General features: G+C 54.8%; 2 protein-coding genes across 3 annotated transcripts in view; one reads left to right on the forward strand and one right to left on the reverse strand.

Annotated features, from left to right (window-relative positions):
* Positions 1–23,087, reverse strand: part of LOC112622829 (40S ribosomal protein S10) — an 846,014-nt gene that overhangs the window by 63,971 nt on the left and 758,956 nt on the right. The gene's annotated exons all lie outside the window — the stretch shown is intronic.
* The window catches only part of ITPR3 (inositol 1,4,5-trisphosphate receptor type 3), a 75,468-nt gene that overhangs the window by 27,065 nt on the left and 25,316 nt on the right, over positions 1–23,087 (forward strand). Inside the window, exons 3-21 of the mRNA XM_025382728.1 lie at positions 7,209–7,330; positions 9,361–9,447; positions 10,088–10,246; positions 10,439–10,537; positions 10,884–10,967; positions 13,947–14,093; positions 14,330–14,425; positions 14,919–14,969; positions 15,153–15,295; positions 16,277–16,376; positions 16,461–16,621; positions 17,273–17,414; positions 18,576–18,737; positions 19,236–19,408; positions 19,947–20,066; positions 20,416–20,598; positions 21,760–22,011; positions 22,106–22,250; positions 22,614–22,755. Of these exons, the coding sequence (XP_025238513.1) occupies positions 7,209–7,330; positions 9,361–9,447; positions 10,088–10,246; positions 10,439–10,537; positions 10,884–10,967; positions 13,947–14,093; positions 14,330–14,425; positions 14,919–14,969; positions 15,153–15,295; positions 16,277–16,376; positions 16,461–16,621; positions 17,273–17,414; positions 18,576–18,737; positions 19,236–19,408; positions 19,947–20,066; positions 20,416–20,598; positions 21,760–22,011; positions 22,106–22,250; positions 22,614–22,755 (2,568 nt within the window). The remainder of the gene's footprint in view (positions 1–7,208; positions 7,331–9,360; positions 9,448–10,087; positions 10,247–10,438; positions 10,538–10,883; positions 10,968–13,946; positions 14,094–14,329; positions 14,426–14,918; positions 14,970–15,152; positions 15,296–16,276; positions 16,377–16,460; positions 16,622–17,272; positions 17,415–18,575; positions 18,738–19,235; positions 19,409–19,946; positions 20,067–20,415; positions 20,599–21,759; positions 22,012–22,105; positions 22,251–22,613; positions 22,756–23,087) is intronic.

Raw genomic sequence — 23,087 nt, forward strand, 5'->3', positions numbered from 1 at the left:
TTTTTTTTTTTTTTTTTTTGAGACAGGGTCTTGCTCTGTCATCCAGGCTGGAGTGCAGTGGCACAATCATGGCTCGCTGCAGCCTTGACCTCCCAGGCTCAAGCCATCCTCCCACCTCAGCCTCCTGAGAAGCTGGGATTACAGGTGTGTGCTGCCACGCCTGGCTAATTTTTAAATTTTTTGTAGAGACAAAGTCTCACTGTGTTGCCCAGGCTGGTCTCAAATTCTCGGGCTCAAGCTGTCCTCTTGCCTTGGCCTCCCAGAGTGTTAGGATTACAGGCATGAGCCACAGTGCCCAGCCACTACTGCTTGATTTACCAATTTTAGAGTATCTGTTGGTGCCCTTCTAAGATAGATGAGAATTTAGCTCTCATGGCCTGCTCTTTCACTGCCCCCCTCATCCTCTCAACAGCATCCTGTGGCCTGTAGATTATCTAGGGTCACCTTTATAAACCTGAGAGTCTCAGGTACCCCCTTTTTTTTCCCCTCATTCTGTCAATTCCTCCAAGCACTCTGTCCATGTCTCCCTCCCACTACTGCCATGTATATCTTTTTTTCTTTTCTGAGACGGGGTCTGGAGTGCAGTGGCACAATCATGGCTCACTGCAGCCTGGACCCCCAGGGCTCAAGTGATCCTCCTGCCTCAAGCCTCCCAAGTAGTTGGGATCACAGGTGTGTGTCAGCAGATCGGCTAGTTTTAAAAACTTTTTGTAGAAATAGGGGGAGGGGGTCTCACCAAGTTGCCCAGGCTGGTCTTGAACTCCTAGGCTCAAGTGATCCTCTTGCCTTGGCCTTCCGAAGTACTGCGATTACAGGTGTGAGCCACCACGCCCAGGCTGCCACGTCTATTTTTTTTTTTTCCAAGATGGAGTCTCTGTCGCCCATGCTGGAGTGCAGTGGCGCAATCTTGGCTCACTGCAATCTCCGCCTCCCAGGTTCAAGCAGTTCTCTGCCTCAGCCTCCTGAGTAGCTGGGATTATCGGCTTGCGCCATCACGCCCGGCTAATGTTTTCTGTATTTTTAGTAGAGACGGGGTTTCACCATCTTGGCCAGGCTGGTCTTGAACTCCTGACTTCATGATCCACCCGCCTCGGCCTCCCAAAGTGCTGGGATTACAGGTGTGAGCCACTGTGCCTGGCCTATGCCACATGTATTTTTATTTTTATTTTGTTTTGAGATGGAGTTTCGCTCTTGTTGCCTAGGCTGGAGTGCAGCGATCTTGGCTCACTGCAACCTCTGCCTCCTGGGTTCAAGCGATTCTCCAGCCTCCCAAGTAGCTGGGCTTACAGGCACCTGCTACCACGGCTGGCTAATTTTGTAATTTTGGTAGAGAGGAGGTTTCTCCATGTTGGTCAGGCTGGTCTCAAACTCCTGACCTCAGGTGACCTGCCCGCCTCTGCCTCCCAAAGTGCTAGGATTATAGGTGTGAGCCACCACGCCTGGCCTATTTTTATTTTTAAGTCATCAAGACTGAATAACCCTTCCATTATCTTCTGTAACCACAGTGACATCTTGGGTGTTTTGTTTTATAGGTTGAGTCTAAACATTGAAGACAATTGGAAGCAGATACAGGCATTATTTCATGCAGAGCTTGTACATTACCGTGACTGTATAACTTGCTTTGCTCTCTGTCCTTGACTTGGATCCTCTACTCTGGTGCTTGGTTGAGCAACAGAACCATCTGGGGTAGAAAAGGGGTAGGGGAGAGGTGCCATTAAAAATGCATATTCCTAGACCTCACACCAGACCTGCCAAGATCTGTGGAGGGCCTGGAAATTTGTATATTTTAAAGCTATCCCCCTTGCCCTGGAATGATGGTATGCAGTGGCAGTGGGCATTTGGAGTGGTAGGCACCTTAGTCAGTTTTGGGTAAATGTTGACTGATCTTATTTAATAAATGAATAGCTTCTTGTCTGCAGCCTCACCAGCCCTGTGCCTCTTCATCCACAGGTACACACCCCGGAACACAACAGTCCTTACAAGGAAACCTCCCTGGATCCTCCACCTTTTCTCATGGCCTTTGAAACTGCAACTCCTGTGTGGGCCCAATCTCTTGGCTACCTGTCCACTCTCCTTCTCTCTGCCCTTCAGCCCTGTGGTTTAGTGACAAGGAAGGCTCAGGCCCCTTCTGGGGTTCTGACAGGCTTGCCTTTGGGCAAGGAGCACAGTGCAGTAGAAGCATGGGATGTGTATGGCGACGGGCCCCGAGTCTACCCACTTGTTTATTCATTCACTTGGCATCTTCTGGCACATGCATGTGAGGGCAAGGCTCCGAGGGAGGATCAGCGTGAGAGAAAAAGTTGAATCTCACAAGTTCCAGGTATTAAGTTTCCAAGAAAGATACGGAGGAGTCAGGAGCCGGGAGGGCTCTTTTCTGACTTCATTGCTCTCCCGGGGATGCTTCGGGGCAGTGTTTGTCATGCAGACACAGGCTCTGACCCGCTAGTGGGCTGTGAAGTCACTTGAATGGGTTCAGCCATCATTGACATAAATGGATAGGATAGAATTGAAATGCATCCACCCTATAAGGGCTGTTGGGGTTTCATTAATTCTTTCTTCAACTCTGGCTATTCTCTGGTTAAATATGTCCGGTGAGTTTTAAATTTTGGTTATTGAAGCTTTTTTTATTTCTAGAAGTTCTACTTGGTTCTTTTTTCTTCTGCCGTGTCATTTTTTTTTTTTTTTTTGGAATTTATCGTTTTCTGTTCTCTGCAGGGATCTTGAAGCTTTTTTTTAATTGATTGAGGCAGAGAAGACATATCTGTTTTACAGGTGCTGTCTGCGTCTGAAGTCTCTGCGCGTGTCTGTTTTCAGCGTCTATTTTGTGGGCTTGTTCTCCCCGTGGTGTCTGGTTCCCAAGGATTCCTGCTTTTCTTTGAGCATATACTGGTTATTGCATTTGAAAAGTCTGGTTTGAGTCTAGGATGAAGGTACCTTCCTCCAGGAAGGCCCTGCTGTTCCTTCTGCCAGACTCCTGGGGGTCTCACCAGTTCGAGCCCTCTTGAAGCCCAGCTCAAGTTTGGGGTTTCTTGAACCATCTGGGGGATTCCAACTGGTATCTTTAGCTCCTGGTAGGAGCTGTTCTACTGTGAGTTCAGCCCTTGTCTGAGACGGTATCCCTTTAGGGTCCCGATCTCCTGTTGACCCCTCACCTTCTGTGGGCCTGGGCATGGACCTCTGATATGAAGAAGCTGTCAAAATAAAAGTCCATGCTGTTGGGAATCAGGAAGTCGCCTCAAGGCAAAAGTAGCTGGGTGTTTCTATATCTCTTTTGTTTTCCTTTCTGTCTTCTCTTTTGGTTGGGTAATTCTTCACCATCTTGTCGATTCTTTTTTTTTTTTTTTTTTTTTTTTTTGAGACGGAGTCTCGCGCTGTGTCACCCAGGCTGGAGTGCAGTGGCGCGATCTCGGCTCACTGCAAGCTCCGCCTCCCAGGTTCAGGCCATTCTCCTGCCTCAGCCTCCGAGTAGCTGGGACTACAGGCGCCCGCCACCACGCCCGGCTAGTTTTTTGTATTTTTAGTAGAGACGGGGTTTCACCATGTTAGCCAGGATGGTCTCGATCTCCTGACCTCGTGATCCGCCCGCCTCGGCCTCCCAAAGTGCTGGGATTACAGGCTTGAGCCACCGCGCCCGGCCTTGTCGATTCTTTAAGTCTTAGCATAACACACATTAAAAAAATTCCATTGTTTTAGTTGCTTTCTATCACCATAGATGGTCACCATGGTTCTCAGCCCTGTCGGACCTGGAGCCTGGCACCAAGACCAGGGGCAGGGAGTCCCCATGCTGTTTTAAGCAGTGATGATCTAAGTTTTATTTCTTGGGTGAGTCGAGGTCGGAAAAGCTTGAGACGCCTGCTCTAGGGGCTGTACCTGTCCCTTTCCGCCTTTTCTCCTGTCTGGACTAGGGGCCGAAGGGGCTGGTGGGCCATGTGGAGACCAAGTGGCTGACAATCCCCGGGACCTGTGGGCTCAGACACAGGGCCCTGCACCTCTTAGCCCCTCTGGTCTCAGCTCAGCACCTCCCTTGCCTGGCCCCTGTTTCCTGCATGAGCTCCCTGCCCCTGCCAGGAGGGACCTGTGTCCTGTTCCCAGATGCACCATATCCTCTCCCATCTCCTGCCCTTTCCTCCAGTTGTGTGCCTCATAACCTCTTCCTCCCTCCAAGGTTAAATCAAACCCTACCTCTTTATACAGGAGGAAGTCATTTCTGGGTTGATGTATGCATCCGGCAGATGCTTGCTGAGGCCCAGGTTAGGGGCTAGGGAAACAGTGATGAGCTGTACCAATCCCTGCTAGCCTGCCCACCCCTGAGTCTGGTGAGGGTAGCAAAAAACATACAGTGGAATTCATAAATAATACAATCTATCCATATCCATATTTTAATTTTTTATTTTTGGGGATGGAGTCTTACTCTGTCGCCCAGGCTGGAGTGCAGTGGCATGATCAGGGCTCACTGCAGCCTTGACTTCCCAGGCTCAAGTGATTCTCCTGTCTCAGTCCCCCAAGTAGCTGGGACTTGCAGGCAGGTACCACCATGCCCAGCTAATTTTTTTGAATTTTAGTAGAGACAATGCCTCGCTATGTTGCCAATGCTGGTCTTGAACCCTTGGCTCAAGCGATCCTCCTGCCTCAACCTCTTGAGCAGCTGGGATTACAGATGCACACCATCATGCCTGGCTAATTTTTTGTTTTTTAAAATTATTTTTATTTTTTCCCACCACTTGCTGCCCGTTCATAATTTTTTATTAAAAAATTTTTTTTTGTACAGACAGGATTTTGCCATGTTGCCCAGGCCAGTCTTGAACTCCTGGCCTCAAGTGATCCTCCTGCCTCGGCTTCCCATAGTGCTGGAATTACAGGCATGAGCCACTGTGCCCAGCCCACTTGCCTTTAAATCATGAGTGTGGCAGCCACACATGCACCCATTTGGTGTGGCCATGAGTGATGTATTTTCTGAAATAGCAGAAAACTCCTGGGAAAATTTGAATAACACAAAGGGCAGCTTTCCCTCAGTTTATATTGGAGTTGCATTCCTGGAAAATTCAGTGTTTGCTAAATCCATGCAAAAAAAATTCGTGCCTCTGTGTATAGCTCTAGGCCCAGAACACTGCTGATAGATGCCCACCTATGCGTGTGGGCAGGACATTTGCCATCAGGCATCACCCAGGATAATCTCTGTGGTGCAGGCATCGAGCATCCCTGTTCTGCTCACTAAGTGCTACTGTGACAATTGGTGGTACAGCCCAAATCACTCCCTACCCAGTGAATTTCTGGAACATTCCCTGGTGTGCCCCATTCCCCACCACTCTGTTGGGAACTGCCTACCTCTAACAAGGCAGTGAGATCCACAAAATGACGTGGGGAAGCCCTGGGAGTGCCAACCCAGCCTGAAGAAGCAGGAGGACCCCAGCTGCCTCTTGAGGGTTGACCCGAACCCATAAAGACGTACTCTTAGCCGGGCTAGGTGTCTCACACCTATAATACCAGCACTTTGGTAGGCCAAAGTGGGTGGATCACTTGAAGCCAGGAGTTCGAGACCAGCTTGGGCAATATGGCGAAACCCCATCTCTACTAAAAATACAAAAATTAGCCAGGCATGGTGGTGCATGCCTATAATCCCAGCTACTTGGGAGGCTGAGACAGGAGAAGTGCTTGAGTCTGGGAGGTGGAGGTTGCAGTGAGCCGAGATCACATCACTGCACTCCAGGCTGGGCTACAGAGTGAGACTGTGTCTCAAAAAAAAAAAAAAAAGACACACTCTCTCCAACAAACTGGGTGCTCTTTTGGAAGTGATATCCACTCATGCTGGCAGTGCTGAGCGGGGCTAGGCGGGGCGGCCCTTGGTGGCTCCATCTGCTTGTGGAATTGCCATTTTTCCGTTTCCTTTCCAGGAAGTTCTGTCTTCCTTCATCTTTGGTTCACTCGGTTTCTACTCTCAATGGTCCCATGGGACTTTTGCCTCCTTATGAACGGGACGGAAAATCCAGTTTTTCTTTGATCCCTGGGACTGGATGACCAGCTTTGACCAGAGAAAAGACACAGCTTTCTTAGAGGAAACAGGAAAGGACCTGAAGAAGGGGTTTTGTTTCTGGGACCCTCCAGTGGCTCTCTCCTCTCCAGTCCCCCAGCATAACCATCTCCCTTCTGTTCCACACTGTTGGAGCATTGTGCAGTCAGGGACTCACACAGCTGCAGCATGAGAGGGATCTCAGGGCCACTGAGTCCTGCTCCGTGCCCAGGCTGTGGATCCCTCCTGGGATGGGGAGCTCACTGCTTCCCAGGGCAGCCCAGGCTATTGTCACGCAGGCCCAGTCACCCACACCAGCCCCTCATCAGCACCCAGAATCCTCCCTCCCCTCCTACCAAGCTTTCGAACAGCCTTTTCCAACTCCTGCCTCCTTTGGATAAGCAGAAAAATTGGACACCCTTCTTGCAGCTTAGGCTTATGGAAATAACAGTTGTTTTATCTATTTGCCAAAATAAAAATTGTACTAGAGAACGTGTTTCTGGAATTTGGATTTGCCTTGTCTTAGGTCAGATTCCTAGAAGCGGAGCCTAAGATGGGTGAATTATTGAGGAAGTTCTCAGGAGAACACAGTGAGGGAGCCTCTTCCTCTCTGTATAGGCAAGGGAAGAAGCTAAGCAAGGGTGTGGTTTCAGGGGGAGATGCGCCTCAGCCTGACCCCATGGGGAGCTCGGGACTGTGAGCTGCTCCTCAGACTGTCCCCTCCAGAGGCTGGGCTGTTCTGTGCCTGTGTCAGTTACCGGATAGGGGCTGCCCCTGGGGAGAGGGGTATGCCATTTCCCAGGCATCTGTGTGCAAGATGGTTTCCATCGGCCAAGGCAATTAGCTAAAGGAGGATGCAGATGTGAGCTGTTAGCTGCCAATACTCACAGAAGCTGGGCAGAGACATGGCATAAGGGTGAGGCCCCAGCAGCCTCTGGTACATCTCCCAGGGGAAGAGGGCACCCCACCAAGTGAGATGCACTGCTCTCAAACCCGCCTGTGAGCCTCCCCATTCTACTCAGCGTATTCCGGGATGCTCCAAATTTTATGAGGTTCTTCCACCTGCTTCCTGTCTGCCTGCAGCGGGGAACGGGAATGGGGAAAGGTTGGGAGAGCAGAGCTGCAGGCTGGGGTTTTCTCTAGGGAGGGCCCTGAGCCCCAGATGAACCATTCCGCTCACCCCCCACCTGCCCCACCACAGACTGCCTCTTCAAGGTGTGCCCCATGAACCGCTACTCGGCCCAGAAGCAGTACTGGAAGGCCAAGCAGACCAAGCAGGACAAGGAGAAGATCGCTGATGTGGTGTTGCTGCAGAAGCTGCAGGTATGTGTGTGTGTGCAGGCATGCATCTGTGCACATGTACCAGGAACCTAGGCACACAAACAACAGCGCTGCTTGTTGGAGCCAGTAGGGGCTCTGTGGCTGAGCTGAGTGGTTTCTAAAACTTGCATAGGTATGACGGTTCACACCTGTAATTCCAGCACTTTGGGAGGCCGAGGCAGGAGGATTGCTTGAGGCCAGGAGTTTGAGAGCAGCTTGGGCAACATAGCAAGACCCTATCTCTACAAAAAATTAATAAACAATAAAAATAAAAAAATAAATTCCAATATGCAAGAGGTTGGTGTGAATTGCTGTGAAGGAGTGGATGTAGGGGGAGCAGGGTCCCTTCCCAGTGACTCACCAGTCTGTATAACTATGTTGTGTCAGTGGGAAGAAAGTGTCCCTTCTTCCAGGCTGGCACAGCCCAATGCCAGGTTGCATGGCTCAGAGAGTGGAATGCCGACACCACGGAGCAGTGAACAACCTGTACAGCTGTCCATGGAGTTCCCAGTGGCTTGTGGAGACAGTGGCTCTGGGGAATCCAATTTGGGTGCCCTGGATCTAGTCTTAATCTCTCCCCTTGTTTTATAGAGTTGGAGCCTGGGGCCCTTAGATGGGACTGGTCTGTCCATGGTCATCCTGTGAGTCTGCAGTACAGCCTAGATGGCCCCCAGGTCTCTGACTCACCCTGGCTTCCTCAGACATGTGGATTGTGCCATGATGCTGGGATGTGGTGGTCGCTTATGAGCCCCTTGTAGGCAGTGGCTCAGTTCACATCCTGGGCAGATCTCCGGGTCCCAGCCCCATTCCCCAAACCACAAAGAGAGTGGGAGGCTTGGGCTGTGGTCAGGAACTTTGCAGCCTGGGCCCTGGGCCCTGTTGCCCCACCCCTTGTCATACAAACCTTGCTTCCCTCTGTCCCCTTCCCCTAAGCCCCATGCCCAGAGGAGGTGGGTCTAGAATGGGGACATTGGGCGACGCCCTGTAGCTGTGAACTGGGCTGGAGAGAGGGAGCTGCAGGTGGACTGCCTGAGCTCTGGTATTAATACCCCAGCTCTCTTCCTGGGGTGGGGGCTGCCACAGCCTTCCTTCCCGCTGCCGGCAGGTAGAGGCTGAGCTGAGGATCTGGCCTGGCGGGAGGGCATTCACCTATGCAGAGCCACATAATCAGAACCGCAAGCAGTCACACAGCTACATGCTGTTGCTTTGTGGAAAGTCACATGGTCCATGGCAAGGCTCTCCAGCTGCCACCTTCGCTTTGGTCTCAGTAAAGGACTGAGGAGGAGGAAAGGGCAGAGACCACTGCTCTCAGAGAGTGCCAGTCTGATGGAGGGGACAGGGCTCCTGCCCTCCAGGAACCCCTAATCTGGTGGAGGAGACAGGGCAGCTATCCTTAGGCAGCTTCCAGTCTAACAGGGGACAGAAGAGCCTAAAAAGCTGTCTCTAATGGGATGTAGACCAAATCCTCAAGGCCACCAGCATTGGATCCATCAGAGTGGGATGTGACCAGTCAGGGAGGGCTGCCTGGAGGCAGTGGGTTGAATGCATACAGTTTTGGGAGAGAAGGTTGCGGAGGAGTGGGGGTGGTGGTGGGAGCCAGGAAATGGCACCAAGCAGCCCCTGCCAGGGTTTGGACTGGGACAAGGGTCCCGTGTCTGGGGCTTTGGGAGTCTGGTGAGATGAGGGTAGGTGGTGAGACACAGCTTTAGGTTCCTGGGGGTGTAAGGGGATTGTTGGGGATGCTCAAGGTGCTGCTGGCATGCCCTCTCCAGGGGAGGTGGCTGGGGAGGTGTAGGGATTTGGCTGCCTGGGCTGTGTGTGCTGTGAGACCTCAGGCTGCCTTCTGCACTCGGAGTGCAGCACTCTGGGTGCAGCACCAAGAGCTGGGGCAGGGGTCCAAAGGGTCCTGGAGTCCAAGGTGACTGTGTGTGTGTGTGTGTGTACATGTGTGCGTGCATGTGTGGGGCTGGGGCATGTCTCCCTCTAGGAGCAGCTTCTGAGCCCACCCTTCACTTCTGTGTGTGTCTGCCCAGCACGCGGCCCAAATGGAGCAGAAGCAAAACGACACGGAGAACAAGAAGGTGCACGGGGATGTCGTGAAGTATGGCAGTGTGATCCAGGTGAGGCTGGCCCACCTCTCTCCCACCTGTCCCTCTCCCTGCCTAACAGGCTGGGCTGGTGCCAGGTGAGGGCTGCCAGCAGGCATTGCCCTCTGTGCCTGTGTGTCCCTGGGTGAATGAGTGGCCCTGGGGCCTGTGTGGCTGTGTGTCTGACTTTGTGTGTGTCTGTTGCTGTGTGGCCTCAGTAGTCGTGCCATGGGTGTGTTTGTGGCATGGTGACCATCAGCATGGAGTCTGGAGCCATGTTGTCTGGATTCAAATCTTGCCTCTGCTACTCCTAATGGTGTAACTTGGGCAAGTTACTTAACTTTCCCTGGTGCCTTGGTTTCCCCATCTGTGAAATCAGGCAGTAATAGTGCTTCCCTCTTGGATCATTGTAGGTTACTTGAGGTAATCTATGTAAAGTATTTAGAACAGCTTCTTTCTTGTGATCACCAGGGTGTCCATGGGGGTGTGCCTGTTGTGTGCATGTTTGTGTGTGATTGTGGCTGTGGGTGTCGGCCTGTGTGTTTGTGACAGGTGTCTGATACTGTGTGTGCAGCCAGGGTGTGACCAAGGGTCTAGGGCATCCCCCCATATCCCCTCCCTGATGGCCACCCCCTGGGGCCCGGTGACCTTTCCGCACCCACCTGACCCCCAGCTCCTGCACATGAAGAGCAACAAGTACCTGACGGTGAACAAGCGGCTTCCGGCCTTGCTGGAGAAGAACGCCATGCGGGTGACCCTGGATGCCACAGGCAACGAGGGTTCCTGGCTCTTCATCCAGCCTTTCTGGAAGCTGCGGAGCAATGGGGACAACGTGAGGGCAGGGCCGGGCTTGGAGGGGCCTGGTGGAGCTCCAGAGGGGTTTCTGTAGGGTCTGCGGTGTGGGGACTGGATAAGGTCATGCCCATTTCTTAGAAGGGCAGACTGAGACCCGAGGGAGGCCTGGAGGTGTGGCGACAGGAGGGCCCTGCCCTTCCCACCTAACCTGTCCTGCCTGTCTGCTCAGGTGGTCGTGGGGGACAAGGTGATCCTGAATCCTGTCAACGCCGGGCAGCCTCTGCATGCCAGCAATTACGAACTCAGCGATAATGCCGGCTGCAAGGAGGTGAGGGGGTCGGGGGTCAGCCAGGCAGTGCAGGGACGTCCACGCACCCCTGGTGGTGAAGACACCCCGCTCACCGCCATAGTCTCTGCCTCCAGCCCCATCTGGCCCGCTGGACAAGCTGGGCCTCATGGCTCCTGCATGCGTTTCCCAACGCTGCCCTCATTCTCCACCCCACAGGCTGGTGGTCCCAAGGTAGCCGGGCTGGGGTCTGGGGACCCTGCCTGGAAGAAGACACCCTGTCCTTGTACTATAACGGTGGCTGGGCTGCTTCTTCCTTTCAGCCCTGCTCTGGGCCCTCAGTGGCTGGGATCTGCCTGGCAACACAGGTCTCGTCACCCTTCCCCAGGTCAACTCTGTGAACTGCAACACCAGCTGGAAGATCAACCTGTTTATGCAGTTCCGGGACCACCTGGAGGAGGTGTTGAAAGGGGTAAGGACTGGGAATCCCTGCCTTGCCCAGTTGGCCACCCAGCCCTCCCCACCAGGGTCCTCTTCCTGCCTTCTCCACTCGCCAGGCCTCAGGCCCTTACACTCTCCCCAGCTTTGCACCCCCCAGCCTCCCTCCACTTCCATAGGGCCCCACCCACATGGCCCTACCAGGACTGCCACTTCTCTCGTCTCTGGCCACAGCCCCCTTCTCCATCCTCCCTGGGTCCTGCCTGGTCTGTTTTCTCTCTTGTTTAAGGGGGTGTCAGTGGACTGGGGGTCTCCATCCCCCCCACCCAGAGCCTTTGAGCACCATCCTCTCCCCGACTCCTGCTGCCTGTATCCATGCCAGGCCCCCTGCCCCTTGCCCTGTGCCCTCATTGGCGAGGGAGTGAGGCTGCCCTGTCTGCTGAGTTAGGGGTCACCGCCTGTCTCCTTCCTGGTCCCAAACATGCTGATGTGAGCTCTGGGAGAGAAGGGGGGCCTGGGAAATACTGCAGTGAAGACTTCAGGAGGATCCAGGACTGAGGGCAGAGGGAGCTGTCTGGGGCCACCGGAGAGACCATTCGAGAAAACCTGAACACCAGATGTGGGCGAGAGGAGAGTTCAGATGTCTCTTGGGTGGGGCTGCAGGGGATGGAACCAGCAGACGGGGTGCAGAGGGAGGGCAGGGAGGGCAGATTTGTAGAGTGTGAGGCTGTCCAGCTAGGGGAGCAGGCAGGAACATCCAGCTGTGAAACCTGTCAGAGGGACAGGTGACAGGCCCGAGAGCAGCCACCTAAGGAGGCTGCGTGTTCATGCACCTCCCTGCTCAGAAGCCTGCAGTGGCTCCCTTTGCCCTCTTCCCCTCGCTGAGCCGCTCTGTTAGACTCCCCTGCCGTGCTCAGGCTGCCTCAGTCCCCCACCCTCCTCATCCTTCTTACCTCCTGGGCTGCTTCCCGTCCACCCATGCCCTGCCCCAATGCCTTCTCCCTCCCTCCCTCCCACCCTTAAGTCTGCACATCGTCCACACATTAATCAAGGTCCAGCCATGCACTACCCCTCCCAGAAGCCTTCCCTAAAGTTCCAGCCCCGAATCTGTGCAGCACTTAGGAAATGAAGCATCTTGGCTGGGCGGGGTGGCTCACGCCTGTAATCCCAGCACTTTGGGAGGCCGAGGCGGGTGGATCACTTGAGATCAGGAGCTCAAGACCAGTCTGGCCAACATAGAGAAAGCCCTTCTCTACTAAAAATACAAAAATTAGCGGGGTGTGGCGGTGGGCACCTGTAATCCTAGGTACTCAGGAGGCTGAGGCAGGAGAATCACTTGAGCCTGAGAGGTGGAGGTTGCAGTGAGCCAGGATTGCACCACACTGCGCTCCAGCCTGGGCGACAGAGCGAGCCTCCATCTCAAAAAAACAAACAAGCAAACAAACAAACAAATAAAATGAAGCATCACTTGGGCCTCACTCTGTGGTCTACATAGGATTATTTCTGGGGAATCCGCCATGGCTCCATGGTTCCAAGGCAGCTCAGACGCAAGGCTTTCTGGTGCTAAGTCCACTGCTTTTTTGCCCCTGCCCTGCGCTTCTGGGGCGCAGAAGTCACTAGGTTCTGCCATAGTAACTGACCAATCTGGGTATCGTCATTCATTCATGCATTCTTGCATTCACTGCTGCATTCACTCTGCAGGTATTCACTGAATGCTTTGTGTCTAGTGTGTGTTCATTGGAGGGAAGACAGAAAATGCCTTTAGTGATGATAGCAAGAGTGGCAGCCATGCATTGTGTGCCGGCTGGGCGGCAGGGTCTCAGCAGGAGGAAGGTGATGGAATGATGAAGGTGTAGGCCCTGGAACTGGGCCACAGATTCATGTCCCATTTGCCATTAGCTGCATGACCCTCGGCAGGATACTTACCTTCTCTATGCCTGAGTTTCTCCACCCATAAAATGGGGCTAATGATGTATTTACCCAGAGAGTTGGTGTGAGGATTGGGTGAGAAGGCTTACAAGTGCTTGCACAGTGGCTGGCACGCGGTAAGTGTGCAGTGTGACTTCATCATGCATATTATAATCCTCACAATTTCTGCAAGGAGGTCATAGTATTCCCATTTTACAGAAGAGGCAACTGAGGCTCAGACATGTTAAGGAACTTATCTGAAGTCACACAACTTTTAAGAGCAGAGACAGGCTGGGCACAGTGGCTCACGCCTGTAATCCTAGCACTTTGGGAGGCTGAGGCGGGTGAATTGCCTGAGCTCAGGAGTTCGAGACCAGCCTGGGCAACATGGTGAAACTCCGTCTCTACTAAAAATAAAAAAATTAGCCGGGCGTGGTGGCACGCACCTGTGGTCCCAGCTATACAGGAGGCTGAGGCATGAGGATCGCTTGAACCCAGGAGGCGAAGGTTGCAGTGAGCTGAGATCGTGCCATGTACTCCAGCCTGGGTGACAGAGGGAGACTGTCTCTGAAAAAAAAAAAAAAAAAAAGCAGAGACAGGATCCAAACGTAGTATCTGTGTCCAAAGCCATGGACATGCCCTCCATGCTGCCCCTATCCAACAGGGGAGCAAAAGAAATGGGCACAACCTACCAATATTTAGGCAGAAGGGACCCTGAGAGAGGGGCAGTCATGGCCCTGGGAAGACTGAGGGGGTGAGGTCCCCCTCCTTCATGGAGAGGGTGACTGGAGATGGGCCGTTAGAGGTTAGGCAGGGTGTCTAGAGGCACAGATAGGGAGGGAGGCGGTCCAGGGTGGGTTTGAACATGGGAAGGCCTGGGAGAGCTCTGGATTTGGGGTCTGGGATGTGGGCTGAGGGCAGAGTGCCTGGGCTCTGGCTGCTCTCTAGGGGGGCTCAGCTTGCAGCCCCCTCTCTGTGTGCCAGCTCTGGAAGAGGGGCCCTGCCAGCAGCCACCCGTGTCTGAGGCAAGTGGGGCTGGGCCTTGGGTGGGTCCTTGAGCCTGGAGGGGCCGCAGCCATCCTGAGCCACACCCTGCTGCCTGCAGGGAGACGTGGTGCGGTTGTTCCATGCGGAGCAGGAGAAGTTCCTGACCTGTGACGAGTACAAGGGCAAGCTGCAGGTGTTCCTGAGAACCACACTGCGCCAGTCGGCCACCTCGGCCACCAGCTCCAATGCTCTCTGGGAGGTGGAGGTCAGAAGAGCCCTGCTTCTGGCACCCCGGACTTAGCCCTGGATGCCACCTCTCCCTCTTCCCCACCATCCTGGAGGGTGGGTTATTGACCCCTACCTCCCTCTGAGCGCCTCCAGAGTCAAAAGGCCAGGGAGGGTCCAGAACCCACCTACCCAGAGATCTCCAGGCCTCCCCGGGGTCTGACTCCCCATGCCTGGCCAGTCTCTCCTTCCTGCCTCACACCTGCGTGCCCCCAGGTGGTCCACCACGACCCCTGCCGTGGAGGAGCTGGGCACTGGAATGGCCTGTACCGCTTCAAGCACCTGGCCACGGGCAACTACCTGGCTGCTGAGGTGAGCGGGAGGCAGAGGGCATCCTGGGGCTCATGTTGTGTGCATGTACACGTGGGTGTGCAGGAGCGTCTGTGCACATATCTGAATATGTGGCACATGTGCCTGTGGACCCTGACTTCTTTGCACTCATGCATTTATCCAATATTATCAAATAAAGGCATGACTGTAAAGAAGCCTAATAAATATCACTGTGTTCCTACTATGTGCCAGGCACTATTCTAGGCACTGAGGATACAGAGTGAGCAAAATTTCCCATGTGTCTGTAATGCACACATTTGTGTGTGTTGGGGCATTGGTGTGTATGTGTGTTCATTTGTGGTTCTATGGAGAGGGGCCATGAAGGGCTCCCCTGGAATGATGTCGGCACCCCTGGGGGGGTGGAGGCTGCCTGCCCAAACCCAGGGTCCCATGTAGGTGACTATGTTTTGCAGTGGGGTCGTGTGGGTATAGTTTGGTGTCCAGTAGCTCCCCTGCATCTTGTATCTCTGTCCAGGAGAACCCCAGTTACAAAGGTGATGCCTCGGATCCCAAGGCCACAGGAATGGTGAGGAGCAAAGCAGGTCTCCAGTGAGGCTATGGGCCTGCCCTGGGGGTAGGCGGGGGCAGGGGAGGCCGTGAAACCCTGGGAGGGGGGCTGGAGGGAAGCGACCCCTCAGATGGGATCCCAGGTGCTTCGGGGGCTTGAGAGGAGGTAGGGCTTTCTACCTGACTTGGGGTCCTCAACCAGGGGGCCCAGGGCCGTGCAGGCCGCAGGAACGCTGGGGAGAAGATCAAGTACCGCCTGGTGGCCGTGCCTCATGGCAACGACATTGCCTCTCTCTTTGAGCTGGACCCCACCACCTTGCAGAAAACCGACTCTTTCGTGCCCCGGTGGGTATGCGCCATGTGCCTGGGGGTTGGCTGGTGGTGCCCAGGCTGGGCCCTCCGTCTCTGGGACTCTCTGGATTCCTCACTCCTCCGCCCTCCTGAGGTCCTTTGGCCTCTGGGGTCTCTGCAGGTCCCATCCCTCAGGGGATCCAGCTCTGAGGTCTGTTGGCGGCTGACCACCATTGCATGCCTGCTGTGTGCCCAGCACCTGCCCCAGTTGGTCTGAGTGCTCAAGCACAGGCTGCAGGGCAGTTTGTCTAGGACACAGCAGCACGGGGAACCCAAACACTGGATGGGGAGGCCAGACTCTCTGGCCTTTGAGGTCCCGCCAACCCTGAGATTCTAGGACAGAACATCAAGAAACTTCTCAAGTGTCAATCCAGGCTTTGGTGTGTCCTAAGCTGTATGCCCTCAGGCTGCTATTCACTCTGCCTCCGTCATTTTAGTGGGAACATCAAGGTTCCCTATTAACAGGGCTAATGGGAGAGTTAATTGAGTCACAACATAGGCCCACAGTCCCTTCCCTGAAACTCTCGGAGGCAGATGGATTTGGTATTCAGATTGCTTTTCATTTTAGAAAGGTAAACTTGTATTTTGTAATCATAGACATTGAGTATTTCTGTGTAATGCATGTGTTCTATGAAATGTGTGCACCTTGAAATTTAATGGGATAAATAGTTAAATAGCCTCATTTGTCCAAATGAATTTTGGTCCCAAGTGTACAAATAAGTTTTGGTTTTGGAAGTGTGGACAAGGCTGCCCGTGTTAGTGCAGTGGTCAGGACGGGGCCTGGGTGCAGGGCTAGCTCTGGCTGTTCTCTGACTTCAGCTTCCTCATCTGGAGGGGCACCAGTGGCCCTGTCCCACAGCTGTTGAGGTGTGGAGTAGGGTGGAAGCGTGGCAGTGTTGGGGAGGTAGGCCGGCAGGCAGCAGGACGCATTCCGTAGTGCACTCCCCGAGTCCTTGCCCTCCCACCCGCCTGCAGGAACTCGTACGTTCGGCTGCGGCACCTCTGCACCAACACGTGGATCCAGAGCACCAATGTGCCCATTGACATCGAGGAGGAGCGGCCCATCCGGCTCATGGTACGGGTCCCTAGGGGTGGGGGTGGGGCTGGGGCCAGGGCCGGAGCTTGTTCCCAGGTGCCCTGCTGACCCCTGTCCCTGCAGCTGGGCACCTGCCCCACTAAGGAAGACAAGGAGGCCTTTGCCATCGTGTCGGTGCCTGTGTCCGAGATCCGAGACCTGGACTTTGCCAATGATGCCAGCTCCATGCTGGCCAGCGCCGTGGAGAAACTCAATGAGGGCTTCATCAGCCAGAATGACCGCAGGTGGGCTGCAGTGGCACAGAGGTTTTCTGAGTGATCTTGCCCTCCCAGGGCCTGCATTTCATGAAGAAAGGAGTCATGAAGCAGAAGCCAGGCAAACTGGGGAGAGAGTGGGGGACTGGCCCCTGTGGGGCCCTGGCTGAGCCTGGGACCCTGGAGTTGGGTGCAGGAGTTGGGTGCCTCACAGCTCAAGTACTCCCAGAACTAACCCTATGGTGGAGCTGGTTACTGTGTTGAGCATGGTCTCAAGGCCACTTAGCCCTGCTTTACTGATGACGGGGCTGAGGCTCAGAGAGGTTACGAGACTTGCCCAGGGTCACAGAGTTAGTAAGTGGCAGAGTCAGGATGCAAATGCAGCCCCCTTCACACCAGACTCCCCGCCTTGTGCCCTGCACTTCCTTTCCAGCTTGGGATATTCTGAGATTCTGTGTCTTGGGGCCACTTTGAAATCCAGGGTGGGTGGGGCTGGGCGTGTTTGGAGAGTATTTCAGGGGAAAGCCGGGGAGAGGAGTTGTAGGCTGAGGATGGGTTTTATGCTTTGGGGGCCGCTAAGTGAACTCAGGAAAGCCATATTTTGGGAGGGACTGGCTCCCCACGAGGGGCACCTGCTGGGTGGGCATCTCACACTCGTCATCCCCGGGTACCCTCACCCAGGTTTGTCATCCAGCTGCTGGAAGACCTGGTGTTCTTTGTCAGTGATGTCCCCAACAATGGGCAGAATGTCCTGGACATCATGGTCACCAAGCCCAACCGGGAACGGCAGAAGCTGATGAGGGAGCAGAACATCCTCAAACAGGTGCGTGTGTACTCATGAGGGGACGCGGAAGGGCCGGGTGCCAGGAGAGGGATGCCTTGAACTGCAGGCTCATCCCCTACTTTAACAAAAACCAGTATATATGGGGCACGACCACGTGCCAGGCACTTCCCTAAGTACCCCACATGTGTTGACGAATTTGATCCTCCCTGCCTGCAGGAGGCACCGTGATTCTTACCCTGTTTTACTGGTGAAGAAGCTGAAACACAGGCCAGAGTCGCTTGGCCCAGGGTTCACAGTTAGGAAGCGGCAGACAGGATTTGAGCTCAGGATGTTGGGTCCAGAGCTGTGCTTCAAAAAAATGTTTAACAATTTTTTTATTATGAGAATCGTCAAATATTGGGAAAGTATTGGAAGAATAGTACAGGGAACAAGGTGCCTCACCATTTTGCTGCCTTGGCTTTATGTAGCTCTATTCACACATCCATGTTTCCGTCCACACATTTCAAAATAGGCAGCATTTTACACCCAAAAGTTTCAGCAGGCATCCCTATTACAATAGGGACATTGCCTTATATAACCATAGTACATGCTCACACCTAAGAAAATCACAACAATACCAAGTCCATATCACATTTCTCTAATGTTCCCAGAATGTTTTTGTAAAGCTTGTTTTTTTTTTTAAAATGAGGATCCAGTTAAGGTTTTTTCATTCCATTCTGTTGCTCTGTCACTTTGCTCTCTGTTTCAGAACAATTTTTTCACCTCTCCACCCAGCCCCAACCTTTAAAACATTTTTGTAATTATGTAACATTTTACTTTGACAAGGCAGGCCTGTGTCTCATCTCTTAAGCTCTGGCCACAGCGGCCCTGCCTGCCTTTTCTCTTAGCCTCAGACCCTGAGCTGCCGAGACCCTCTGCTCTTCCCCCAGGCCCCAGATCTGAGCTGGGATTAGAATCTGCATCAGGGAGGGATGGGCTGGGGTCAGCTTCGGGATTCCAACAAGGAGTAGAGAGAGCTGGGGCTGGAATTGGGGCTGAGGATGGCTGGTCTGGGGTTGCAGTCCAGCTTAGAATCAGCTCGAAGCCGATGTCTGGGCTGGCTTTAGGGCAGTCAGTCGGGGCTCAGGGATGACTCCTGGGATGACTTCAGGATGCAGACAGGTGTTGGGCAATCAGTCCTCACCCTCCGTGTTCCCCCAGATCTTTGGCATTCTGAAGGCCCCGTTCCGTGAGAAGGGAGGTGAAGGTCCCCTGGTGCGGCTGGAGGAGCTGTCAGACCAGAAGAACGCCCCCTATCAGCACATGTTCCGTCTGTGCTACCGTGTGCTGCGGCATTCCCAGGAGGACTACCGCAAGAACCAGGTGTGCCACTGCCCCGCTGGCCCACTCGCTGGCTATGTGTTCCTTCCTCAGCAAGTGATTTCCTCAGGCGTACGTGCTGTGCCAGGCACTGTTTTGGGGTCTGGGGTCCGGTAGGGCACCAGACAGCAGGGCTGAGTTCATGGGAACGGGACCTGGCCCACTGCTCACAAGGGCCTTGCACTGGGTTAGATTCCGTGCTGAGCAAGGGTCCTGCTCTTTCATTCTGCACTGGGCCTGACAAGTTATGTAGCCAATCCTTCCACACAAACAAGGTCCCTGCCCTCGTGGAGGTTTCGCTCTGGTGGGAAACAGCCCACGAGCTAAATAACTACGTAATCTAAGTCACTCTTCTACCCAGTGATGCTTCCTCTCCCGGACCTCCACCTTTCTAGGGTATTGGGTCCCTATCTTGGGGTCTGGGGGCAGTGTTCCAGAGCAGAGCTGGGCCCTGTGGCCCGCCTGTGACTCTCTGTGACCCCCAGGCTGTCTGCCCCCCAGGAGCACATCGCCAAGCAGTTTGGGATGATGCAGTCCCAGATTGGCTATGACATCTTGGCTGAGGACACCATCACCGCCCTGCTGCACAACAATCGCAAGCTCCTGGAAAAGCACATCACCAAGACCGAGGTGGAGACCTTCGTCAGCCTTGTGCGCAAGAACCGGGAGCCCAGGTGGGCCCGAAGCCCCTCCCCGCCCGGCGCCTGCCCCTCCCTCCTCCCTTGCCTGGGTAGAAAGTCTGCTGGTTGTGAGAATACTGAACTATTCCTGCACCTGTTGGTAACTGCCACCCCCCTGAGGCCTTAGCCTCCCTAGCCTTTCTCTGGGATCCCCCCAAATTTGGCCCACTCTAGCAACAATGGGAATGACTCCTGGTACCACTAGAGGCCCCCAAGACCTTCTCCAGTGACAAAGTCAGAACCTGTATTGAACCAGTTGTTAAATATTTTGAATATCACCTTGGCCCTCGCGCCTCCTCACCCTGTCCCCCCGAACTCCCATCTAGCCTTCCCGGACTCCAGGATGATGCCCTGGGGCTCTTCCTCCTTGGGGACCTGGGAGTCCATCCCACCCATCTCTAAGCCTTGAGAGGGAGCTAGTCCCAGGTGGCGGTGCTGCCAGCTGGGGAAGGAGAAAGGGAAGGGTGGGTTCCGTCCTTAAAGGGACCAGCCTCTGAGACCCTCTCCCCACCCCTGGCTGTCACCACCCCAGGTTCCTGGACTACCTCTCTGACCTGTGTGTGTCCAACCACATTGCCATCCCCGTCACCCAGGAGCTCATCTGCAAGTGTGTGCTGGACCCCAAGAACAGTGACATTCTCATCCAGACAGAGTGAGCCCTGCGCCCCCTGCCCGCACTTGGGCTCCACGTTGCTGGCGCCCAGCTGTCTTAGAGCTTAGGCCCTGTCTGGATTCAGGCTGGAGCTGGCATCCTTGCTCTCTGCAGCTGTGAACTCTCTGCCTCTTACGTGTCCTGCTGTGTGCCTGGCACTGTGGGGCGGGGTGGGGGAGTGGGGAAGGGGCACAGAAAAGAATGAGCCATGGACCCTGCCCTTGAGATGTATATGGTCTGTCTGGGTCCCTGTGGTGTTTGGCATTGTGCGGCCCGGTGTGCTCAGGGAGGGGTCCAGGCGTAGCGCCCTGGCCGTGGCTCCCTGTGACAGGTTGCTGGTGGTCTGCAGACTTCGGCCCGTGAAGGAGATGGCCCAATCCCACGAGTACCTGAGCATCGAGTACTCAGACGAGGAAGTGTGGCTCACGTGGACTGACAAGAATAACGAGCACCATGAGAAGAGTGTGAGGCAGCTGGCCCAGGAGGCGCGGGCCGGCAACGCCCACGACGAGAATGTGCTCAGCTACTACAGGTGCCCCGCCCCAGCTCCTCCCCCCTCTTCCTGTGCCTTTGAGCCTTCTCAGTAGGCTGTTGGCCAATCCCTGCTGAGGATGAGCTCTGACAGCCTCAGGTGGGGCTCCTGCCTCCTCGGAAGAGGCGTCCCTGCTGTCACTCCCCTGCCATGCAGCCTCATTCCAGGAAGTCTGAGTGAAGAGGACTGTGTGCCCCCAATAGCACTGGGTGGCGCAGCACAGGAACCAGGCTTCCAAGAAACCCAACCTGTTTCCAAACGTGTATTATTAAAATAACCTCACCAAATTAGCTGGCCATGGTGGCACACACCTGTAGTCCCAGCTACTCGGGAGGCTGAGGCATGGAAATCGCTTGAACCTGGGAGGTGGAAATTGCAGTGAGCCAAGATCACACTACTGCACTCCAGCCTGGGTTACAGAGAAAGACTATCTCAAAAAAAAAAAGTAAAAAAAAAAAAATCTCTTTAGACTCCCTTCTTAAATGCTTGCCATGTAGTAGTCCCCTTTTAAAGCACTTGTCCTGATCCCTCATTTGAGCCACATGACAACCCTTGTTGTAGCTACTATAGTTACTCCTGTTGTAAAACTGGGGAAACAGTGGCACAGAGGGGTAAAGGAACTTGCCTGAGGTTACACAGCCATCAGCAGTGAGCCATGGCCCACACCCAGGCTGTCCAGCTCCAGAGCCCCTGGGAAGTCATGTCTGTGAGGAGGAGGCAGAGGGCCTGTTATTGCCAGGGCAGCACAAAGCTTCCTACATTCCTCATTTTTGTATCCCCTCCATCAAGGTCACACCTCTTTCACCACCTACCCACTTCCCTGTCCTCTCTCTCCCATCTTGCCCTCACCCTTCCTGGCCAAGGCTGGCTCTTCTCACCTCACTGCCCTCCCCTGTCTCTCACCCTTTCCCTCATCTCTCAGACGTCCCTCTTCCCATAAAAACCTGTCCTGGCTGAGTCTTAGCCAGGAGGGGGAGAATTGCAAGTACTCGTCATCACAGACAGGTTTTCCATTCACCTTTCTAACTCAGAATTGCAGCTGGTGCATCTTTAACCTAATCCCTTTGCCATTTTACTGAGTCCTCACCAAGTCCAGTGCCCAGTGCCAGCAGCCCTGCGGCTGCCATCTGCCGTGTCCTCACCGTCCTCCCTGTCCTGCAGGTACCAGCTGAAGCTCTTTGCCCGCATGTGCTTGGACCGCCAGTACTTGGCCATCGATGAGATCTCCCAGCAGCTGGGTGTGGACCTGATTTTCCTGTGCATGGCGGACGAGATGCTGCCCTTTGACCTGCGCGCCTCCTTCTGCCACCTGATGCTGCACGTGCATGTGGACCGCGACCCCCAGGAGCTGGTCACGCCGGTCAAGTTTGCCCGTCTCTGGACTGAGATCCCCACAGCCATCACCATCAAGGAGTGAGAGGGGTGAAGGCAGGGTGGGCGGGGCAGGGGTAGAGGCTGGGGTGGGTGCATCTCAGGGACCTTCATGCCTCATGGCCTCCACCCTCAGCTATGATTCCAACCTCAACGCGTCCCGAGATGACAAGAAGAACAAGTTTGCCAACACCATGGAGTTCGTGGAGGACTACCTCAACAATGTGGTCAGCGAGGCTGTGCCCTTTGCCAACGAGGAGAAGAATAAGCTCACTTTTGAGGTGGCTGGGGGAGTGCCCAGGGGCTGGGGTCCGTGGGGCTCTGGTTGGCCCTACACTGGCCTCAGTTTGCACCCAGGAATCGGCTGTGGGATCCCCCCACTTCCTTCTGTGTCCCCAGCCAGTGCAGGGGTACCGTATAGAAGGCTGGGATTCTCCAAGAGGCAGGCTGCTGATCCAATGCCTGGGAAAGGGCTGCCTCTCCCTGCTCCGCTGTCCCTCCTGGGAACCCCGCCCTCATGATGCCCCTTTCGCCAGTCCCAGCCCGCCCTCCACGAAGTTTCCCCAGTCCCGGCCCGCCCTCCACGAAGCCCCGCCCCCGTGCACCGGCCCCTCCCACCTCACCTCGGCCCCGCCCCTCCGCAGGTGGTCAGCCTGGCGCACAACCTCATCTACTTCGGCTTCTACAGCTTCAGCGAGCTGCTGCGGCTCACTCGCACACTGCTGGGCATCATCGACTGTGTGCAGGGGCCCCCGGCCATGCTGCAGGCCTATGAGGACCCCGGCGGTGAGGCCTTTGCCCGGCTTGGGCCACCCTGGCGGTCCTCAGCCTCCTTCTAGCACAGGAAGTTCCCTCAGATCAACACCTTCCCCAGCCCCGCATTCCCCCAACTCAACCTGGCTCTGCCTCAAGGGGATATCTTGGGCCCAAGCCTCTCCCACCTCAGCGAGACCAGAGGGGTCCCTGCCCGGACTCCCTGGAGACGCCGGGTCTGGGGGAGTTGCCTTCCAACCCTGCTTGGTCTTGAGGGGAGATAGGGAGGGAGGAGCGAGACAGCCCTGTCCTTGTGTGTATGAGGAGGAGGGAGGCACAGCCTGTCTGAGGGATGAGCGAGCGGC

Source organism: Theropithecus gelada, chromosome 4 (genome assembly GCF_003255815.1).
Source record: "Theropithecus gelada isolate Dixy chromosome 4, Tgel_1.0, whole genome shotgun sequence".
NCBI lineage: Eukaryota > Metazoa > Chordata > Mammalia > Primates > Cercopithecidae > Theropithecus > Theropithecus gelada.